Genomic DNA, 9200 nt, shown 5'->3' with positions numbered 1-9200 from the left:
AATGTCTGTGCAGGATTAGCTGGTGATTTAGCGGATATGAGATGATTAACATGCAATAGCAGCTGAGGTCTAGGACTTCATGGGTGACTCAGTGGAGAAACAAAGGGGGCCAGAAAGATTCCCACGAGCACATTAAGCAACCGAGTGGGATTACAAGTATGTCACTGTGGGATATAAAAGATTATTTGATATTACAGCATATAGAAAGGGGTATGTATAATAGCATATGAATGACCTTTGTTGATGGTTAGTCAGAAGGCATGTCAGGAAAAGAAAAAAAACCCTGTGCAGTACCTGAGAGAGAGAGAGTAGTCGTTTCTGCTTGTCTGACTGTTCCTCACCAGGTAACTGCATTCTTTACACAGTGTCAGCAGACTCTCAGCTTCAGATCGCGTCAGTGCGCCGTGGTACCACCTACAACACGCAGACGTGCACTTTGTTCCAAAAGAATATGCCACTGTATAATTATGCAGCAAAAGCAATGTGCATTGAATGCAAAAAGTGATTGTTGTTTTAGTTAATTTAATATACCATTAATGTTTCATTATAGATGAATCGAATGTAACAGCATTAACAGTGGTAATAGTGCTAATCTTTTGTCCGTACAGTTTTTCCTTTTTTTAATATTAGAATATTAGATCATTGGTAGCACATCTGCTATTTCTATGGTGAAGCATGTTATAGTTTATCAAATAAAAAATAAATTGACTTTGAATAAAGAATCAACATCGATCCAAGCGCTTCTTTCATATTAAACGTACCGATGTTGTTCACCGTAAAAAAAAAAAAAAGGATACGTTTTATTATTATAATTATGTCCAGAAAATCTCTAGTCTACTACTGTTGTAAGAATAAATAAATTATTAAACATTGGTAAAAAACAAAACAAAAACAATAATCAATCCTACTACATACACTTGTTGCTCCAAAGGAAATTCAGGGTCTACCCTCTCCCCCAAGATGGCGTGGAGGTCACTGGGTTTGCGTAAACTGGTGGCCTTGCTGGAAGGAGGACTGGTTCTTCTCCTGTGCTGGTCCGTGTGGGGCAGTGTGGAGCAATCCCAATCACCACCATCAAATTGTACTAAAACCACACAAGAAAACCACCACGTTCAGCCAAGTCTTCAATGGAAAACAATGGCACAGTTTACGTAGAAATAATTTCTATAGTAACATGACAAAATAAAAAAATAGGAAGAATGAAAACAACAATGTATTTTAATACCTCGGCAATCAAACCTAATGAAGCCTATTATTATTTGAGGGACGATCCTGTCATCTTTCTCTCTCTCATTATGGCTGTTCTTCCTCAAGGCTAACGGATATTCTGACTGACAGACCATCAGTTACGTTCAATCTGCTTAATACTATTAAAGCCACTTGTGCCCTTCTGAAACTCATCTCGCTTTCACTTTCACTTACTCACACTTTACATTTTCTCTTCGTCTGGTTTTATATTAGTGACAAATTCATATGAGAAAAGTGTAGACCATGGATTACATCAATGTAGGGATTTTGAATGTAGCTGAAGCACACAGACTAGTCCACCAATTGTACAGAGTTTTATAACTCCTGCTGGCAAATGAGCTTAACTGTTGTGATTACACATTATTCCAAGAAATTGTACAGGAAACAGTCTAACTTGCAGTCCGAGAATAGAGCATCCATACTGCAAAATTCTTTGGACAAGCCCCTTCCTGATCCTGATGTGACTTATGGCCCTGGAGGACTTTCAGATTTAACACCTCTGATCAGACAGGCACATTCTGCTCACTCCCTGAGCTGAGATCACATCTGTATAACAGCTCTTAAACACTCAAATAAGTACAGAAACAATACAAGTAAGCCAATAAGATGCTTAACACTTGCAAAGAGATCAAATTGTGAAATGACTTAAATGCTATGCTAGGGCAAAACTTAGGGCTTAGCTCAATTTTGAAACTCAAAGAAAGAATGTATGAAAAACGATGAGTAACAAATCATCTGGGGATTTGATTCGCAGTTCTGGTGTTTGGCAGGGCTCACCAGCTAATGCCTTGGAGATGTTTTCCTTCTTCCACTCCCAGGGCTGGTCATACTCATCTGCAGGCCTCTCATCGTCCTGGGGCAATCGGCTCTCCCTCTCATCATCTGCGAAAATGGTCCTGTAGTGTCCGCGTTCTTCATATGGACTGTCGTAGAGCTGTTGGCTTCCCCGAGAGCTGTGCTGCAGCTCTACAAGGAAACATATGCTGTTAGTTGGCTTTCAAAATGCCAAATGGGTTTTCTCTTATTCACAGGATTAAGAAAATTACATAACGGGCCAGAAAGTGACTTATTATTTGATGCTTTATCACAGTTGATTTGAAGCTACTACTAAAAGCATTTGACAGATATTTTATTAAAAGATTAAGTAATAAACGGTTTAATAATAAAGTCTACAAGAATTACAATAATACAAAAAATTTAAACCTGTAAAGCAAAGTAAAATCGCCAGCAGTCTGGTAACTCCTGTCCTCCCACAGCCCTGCCTAAACGCCGGTAATGCGTTTTTGTGCTTTTTAATGACTCCATATATAACCGTGTTCTCTGTATGGTTTATTAACCATATTGCCTGGGGAATAGTGAAAGCAGTTCACCTGTGATGACTCTCTGGGCTTCAAACGGTTCCATGTAGCTGCTGCTATTTTCCACAGAACCGGACTCCCAGCCGAGATGGGCTCGTGGGTCTGGACGAGCATCAAATGGGTCTGAATAATCGGTGTCCCCCACTGCTGGAGCGGATGGAACAACCTGGGGGTGGAGGGCGATAAAGAGACACAGAGGGAGAGATTAAGCACTGTCTACAGACAAAAGATTGATGGGAGAACAGAAGACTATGGGGGTGGGGGTTAAGCGCTGCCTGGGGGTGGCTGAGCAACACAAAAGGTAAAAAAATACAAATAAAAAAAAGAAATGTTGAGCTCATTCTTGGTACTTACATTGCTGATTACTGGCGTTGAAACACTATAATGACCTGGAGAACGATGAATGCAATGAAAGTGCTGCTTACTAACAAAACAAAAAATGCGAGAGAGATTCATCAGTGCCAGCGCTTGTTGCTGATCTGGTGCTCCAGTGTTGACTAGGGTTTTATAAGCTCTTTGCGTGCCTAAGCCTCGTTTTGACCGTCATGTTCAGCAGCAATTTGGTCTAATTTGGGCAATGATGCGTGCAGCTCATGAGAGTTCGGTGACGAATTTTACCCTCTTTTTTAAGTGTGTGCTTGTTTTAGCCAAAGACTGCTTTTGCTACTCTTCCAAGTTTTGCTTCTGCTTCAATTTAATCTTGGCTTATTTCGGATAACGGAGTAAGATCCTTAGCAGGGTGGTCAGTGCATTGATAACTTCCCAACAGCCAGTAAAGATGTCGTATTTGCTTCAAAACCGAACTGGGTGACGAATATTTACCTTCTACATCTAATAAAACCCTACCAGATGGACATTTTTAATGGTTTGAGAAGATTGCAGAATATAAAATATTGCAATAAAACCCAGAAGAGATCACAGTGGTGGTCATGTTGCAAAGCATTATGTTGTGGAGATGCTTTTTAGGAGCATAAATTGAGGAACGTGTCAGAAGTATGGCCAAGATTTAGACATAACCAATTAATGAGCAGTCCTAGAAGAAAACCTGTTATAGTCCATAAGACTAGTCCAGAGGTTTCATTTCCAGCAGGATCAGCAACTCTAAGCAGAGCTGGGTTCAGGACCTCCTTCACCCCTCAAGTAGAAATTCCATGGCTGAGGGTTCTGGGTATGCATTCTTTAGTTTGCTTTAGGTGGCATAACATTAGCACTGACTTATCAAAAGTGCATCAACACTACATTAAAGTCTACTTTTCTAACCAGGTCTAATGATTGTGAATTACAGGGCCTTTGGGCTGATGAGGGGAAAACTGCACAGTCTAATCTAATGCATGCATGAGCTCAATAGCCTTCGTCTTCAAATAAAAAAATTTAAAAACCTAACGTGGATAGTGTTTCCTCCCTGATCCAACAGAGATTTTATATTTACAGGTGTCACTTTCAAACTGGATGTTCATAAATCAAAACTGCAGTTGGTTCAGCTACACGTGGGACAATACAGTTTGGTCAATTTTACAGGATGGGCTTGATGGTGTAAGCGTTGAATAAATGTAACGCTGAACTCGGCTACCGCGCCCCCACCCCCACCACCTTAGACAGAAGACCATGGTGGTGGTAGATCGAGTCACAGTGCTGTGTCTCATTGGTAGATACAAGAAAACTTGTCAGGATTAAAAGAAATTTTGATGGAGCCAAATAAGAAGTAATCCTAAAAGAAAGCCTGTTCCCAGTGTAGCCACATTTCAACCACAGGAACTTTTTCAGGAACACTGGGAAGTAATTCAATTTAAATTACTCATTCAGTGAATGTCTCTATCTGAAGATCAAGGATTACAAGGGCAGAGCTTTGCCATACTGGTCGCCACAAGTTTTACAGAGTGATTAGGAGGAAAAACCCCTAAGGAAATTAATGCTATACCAGAGATGACACAGCAGGAGATTCTTGTAAACCTTTTCGATGCCTAAAAGAGTGAGCTTTCTTTTTGTGCTTTTGGAGCAGGGGGAGAACAAAAAAGTGGAGATGAATGGGGACAGTCCCAGCTGTCGTGTTGAAGTGAAAAGCAGGAACTCGTTCGAGTATCATGCAGTTTTTGTTTAGTTAAAAAAACCTTTAATTGTTTTAAATGTCCGGGACGTTTGCGGCCCTTTAGACCATAAAAACACTTTCCCTCTACGTTCCGCTGCATGAACACACACCAAATGGCTGTTAACTAAATGAACATTTTGACTTCAGGAAGTATACAGGGTTATTCAAAAAGAATGAACCGATTTCATTACGCAATATTTTATTAAGGAAAAGTAATACAAAACTCCAGCCAAGTCACAAATATTGTACTCACAATCAACTTTTATGTAAATGACTGATTGACATGACTGAAGCAATGAGTCATGACATCGGTTCATTCTTTTTAAATAACCCTGTATTTTGGAGCAGTGAATATAGATTTGTATATTGTTTTATGTTGAGGTTTACAGGAAATGAATTGCGTCTCAACCAAAAATTGCATTTCATAGCGTCCGAGGTCAAGCAGCCCTGTGAGGAAAATAATAAACTTCTTAAACTTACAGCCAGTAGACCAGACACATCACAGGCTGAGCTTTCGAGATCAATCCGCCTGTACCGCTGCAGGCTTTTACATAGCATCTGTTACTAAGCACCTGTTTAAGTGCATCACAAATGTAATTTATAAGCCACATTTAGACCGTGCTTCAACCTTAAAAGCACTAGTGCACTACTATTAGGCTGAGGTATACTTTGCCCAGGCTATATTTCATTGAAGAAACTTTCAAAGCACTTTCACACTGCTTAATAGGTAGCACAAAGGAAAGATTATTATTAAATCAATGTGTCAAATACAAAAATGAGCACATACAGGAACATGCGGCTCCTCGAGTGAGACGATGCCTAGTGGGACCTTGCAGCGATTGAATTCCTGAGATTCCACTTTGATCAGTCGGTGCTGAGGGGAGACCATCTTGACCTCCATGCCATTGGACAGAACAGTTCCGAATGCAGGAAACGAGTCAGAGCCATTATTTGCTCGGTTTGAGGGTTCATACGGGTCTTCAAAGTCCAGCTCCTTCTGGGCACGATACGCACGAAGTATCTCACTCTCGGTGTAATCGGGCTTGGGCGGCTGCGGAGGTCCTTTCCTGCTGCCAAAATTCAAATAATCTTTCAACCACTTTGCCATGGGTCTGTGCAAAGAAAGAAAGAAAGAAAGAAAGAAAGAGAGAGAGAGAGAGAGAGAGAGAGAGAGAGAGGAGAGAGAGAGAGAGAGAGAGAGAGAGAGAGATTTTACCAGAGTTGTCTTTGTTCTAGGTTGATCACTGTGCATTTGCACATACTTTCTAGTAAATGTCATTGTGCATACTTGTGTTGAAACTGCTGGTATATTTCCAGATAGTCCTGTAAAGTCTTGTTTGACAGAACGAAGTAATAAAACACGACGAGGCGTGTGCTTATATGACAATAAATTAAAAATTGAGCTATGTAAACCTGCAATTAAACTGAAAATCATTTATTCCCAATACCATCATGCCTTTAAGTGTTTCATTTTTCTAATACCACAGCAAATTCTCAGTCTGTTATTTCTTCCTATTAAATAAAAAAAAACATCACTTTTGTTTCAATTATTTCTACTCAATAAACAAACAAAAATACAGCATGTTATGTTATATCTTTACCTAAAAAAAAATATATAGATATATAAATAAATACATTTAAAAAACGCAGACACCGAGAACTCAAAAATTGTACAATAAATGTCTCCTGACAGAAAACTTCATATAGACAGATTTATTTAATTTTTTTGTTTAAAATGTGTCGTGTTCACCAGTCAAAATACCTGTGCAATTGTATTTCTATGCAGATACTAAAATAATATACAAAAACATTAATATTAAAACCTTTCAGCCTGAAAATATTGTCAGAGCTGCTGTTATATAAAGCACCCTAGATGGTTTCATGCATAAAGAACCACAATATTGTGCACATATTATTACTATTAAAGGTCGACCAATATGGCCTTTTTTTTTGGCTGATGCCAATGCCGACTTAGATATCAGCTCAGCTGATGGCTGATGTATGATGCAGATTTTTCTGGCCGATTCCCTCCCCTTCATCTCATCAAATCTAAAAGGTAAGTAATAAGAAGTAATATACAAGCCTATAAGCATGTCGAATATATCGATATATAGATTAAGATAGTACTGTTACAGACTGATCATTGTTCATTGGCTGTAGACTGCCCACCCAATCAGAAATCAGTAATCATACTGGTATTTTCTGTGTTATTTTAGCTTAAATAATAAAATCAAGCTTTGACTGGGTGGGCAAAATGCTAATTTTTGGTTACCAGATAGTTCTCTTCAAAAAGTTAGCCGGTAGAGGGTGACCTCACAGGGTTATGCAGGTGGAATGGAAACTGGCGTAGGCAGAAATGGCCACCTCTTAAAATCTGTGAGCCAATGAAATGCAAATAAAATAAAATTGTAAAAAGTTCCCATTTATTCTGTGGGGACCAGTACCAAACGAGCCACAGCCCAGTATCAGTCTGTCAGCCCAGTGGTTGCGGACTCTTAATCTAAGGAATAAACCATGAGCTGTTCCAGAAAAAGAAACCTCTGCCACACCTTGGTGTGAAAATGATTATATTCCAATAAATCAATAACAAGTTTTTTATTCCTTAAATAAATGCAGCTTTCGCAGTAGTTTCACTCTCCCCTCAAAGCTAATGGAAATTGGTTACAAAATTTTACCTATTTAATTTTTAGCCGATTACTGTCCCATTTCATGTGGAAGAACAGCTGCTGAGGCTCCAGCTGCTGCTATAGAAAAATCAATAGGCATCTTTTGACCAATCAGAATGCAGCATTCAACAGCGTTGGGGACAATTGAATTTACATTAAAGCCATGCAAATTTTATGCTTAGGTCAAATGAGACATTGCTTTGAATTGAACATCAAGAACCATCTTTAACTTCATCCTAAAAACCAAAAGAATAAATAATAACAATAAAAAGTCTGATTTTCTGATTTTTGTGAGAAAACATACACATTACAAAGATTCCTCACTATTCACCTGGCTGATCTTTGGGCTAAAAAAAAGATCCTTGTAGATCAGAATTTCCTACCTTTAATGTGTCCGATTCATCGATGCCTCAGAACATCAAACACCAGTCCCTTTGTATTCTTCTAGAAAATAAAATCAGGAAGAAGGAAAAACTTATTGCATCCTGTATTGATATATGCATGAAGGACTACGCCTCCAGAGCTCAGCCCAACCCTGTGCATTCTTTCATTATCACTATGCATGCTGTATTTGCCCTTTGGCGTTTACGGTGTATTCCTTTGCTTTCTAAACTTGCAGCAAATTTCCAACACACACACACACACAAGCAAAGAAATCATCCAAAAACCCAGCTGGAGAAAGTTTCTCCTACTCTTCCTTATTAACCGCTAGTCTGCTAGGCTAACCAAAACAACTTACATGCACTTTGACCTGCAATAATCATTCCCATAATGACCCAACCTTTCTCGTTCCGGTTTATAAACCATTTATAGACATTTAAATGCCAAAATTGCACTCTATACTATAATCTCTCTCTCCATAACTATGTGTGTGTCCAGCCAGCCTGTTAGCGAGAACATTAATCTCACAAGACCCTCCATACTAGCCAGCAACAAGCTAGCACTGTGCACTGCGACTACTCGAAGGAAGAAAAACAAACCAAGAAAAGCGTTCCTGCTTAAAATAAGAATAAAAATAATACATATACTTTGCAAATGCATTTTTATTTCGTAAACAGTTACCGGTTTTAAGCTGGTTTTCCAAAATAACTAGCATGTGAATAGGCTATTGTGGAAGGTTCGACCCCCTCCTCCCTCCCAGCCTACAATTAGACTACCGTTAGATTTGGGATAAATGTATTTATACTTACCAATTCCTTAGTGCTGAATAATTATGAGAAAAAGACCTATACATGAAATATATTTATCCATCTAACCGGAGTGGATGTGAAAGTCTGAATCAGGTTTAATGAGTAACGCGTTATGGCAGCAGGCAGCTGCTCCAATCCAATAGGCAGAGACTTGGAGAAAAAGCCCACAGGCTTCCTTTTGTCCTGCACTCTATCTGATCAAATATTCATCATGTATTCCCTATTTTTAAGACTTTTTGATTTTTAATGACAAAGAAAGAAAGTATGCAGTAGTGAGGACATTTATAATTCCCTAGAGATACAACACACTTCCAATAGCTGCATAATTCATTCATTCTATCATAGGTATTTACATTTTATTGTAAAATTCACACACACAGACACACACAGACACACACACACAAACACATTTAAGGGACAATACAATAGAAATTAAACTTTTAAAATGTTATTAATGCACAATATTTTTAATATATATAAATACACACTTCAATTGTTGCTATGTATTTGTGGGAAAATGATGAAAATTGAAAATGCTTTCAAAAATAAATTAGAAAGTAAATGAAACAGATAGACTTGATGATCATCTAAACATCATCGAGTCTGTCTGGATTTACATTAAGATACAGAAAGATGTGAAGCAGCCTACATC

At 38.6% G+C, this 9200-nt stretch overlaps 1 protein-coding gene across 3 annotated transcripts in view; it reads right to left on the bottom strand.

The window, feature by feature from the left end:
* The window catches only part of shda (Src homology 2 domain containing transforming protein D, a), a 13981-nt gene extending 5266 nt beyond the window's left edge, over positions 1–8715 (bottom strand). Inside the window, exons 1-7 of one of the 3 annotated variants that reach the window (XM_083524894.1) lie at positions 8549–8715; positions 7742–7802; positions 5480–5804; positions 2619–2772; positions 2026–2214; positions 916–1084; positions 295–414 (exon numbers count right to left, since the gene is read on the bottom strand). In XM_083524894.1, the coding sequence (XP_083381020.1) occupies positions 295–414; positions 916–1084; positions 2026–2214; positions 2619–2772; positions 5480–5800 (953 nt within the window). In that variant the 5' untranslated portion in view covers positions 5801–5804; positions 7742–7802; positions 8549–8715. Of the gene's footprint in view, positions 1–294; positions 415–915; positions 1085–2025; positions 2215–2618; positions 2773–5479; positions 5805–7741; positions 7803–8097; positions 8280–8420; positions 8481–8548 lie in introns of those variants that run through there. The other 2 variants (XM_083524895.1, XM_083524896.1) reach the window with 2 other exon arrangements.
* Between the last annotated feature and the right edge of the window lie 485 nt (positions 8716–9200).

This window comes from Silurus aristotelis (genome assembly GCF_946808225.1).
Source record: "Silurus aristotelis genome assembly, chromosome: 22".
Lineage (NCBI taxonomy): Eukaryota > Metazoa > Chordata > Actinopteri > Siluriformes > Siluridae > Silurus > Silurus aristotelis.
The sequence above is the reverse complement of the archived record's forward strand: the minus strand, read 5'-3'. Positions and strand labels throughout refer to the sequence as shown.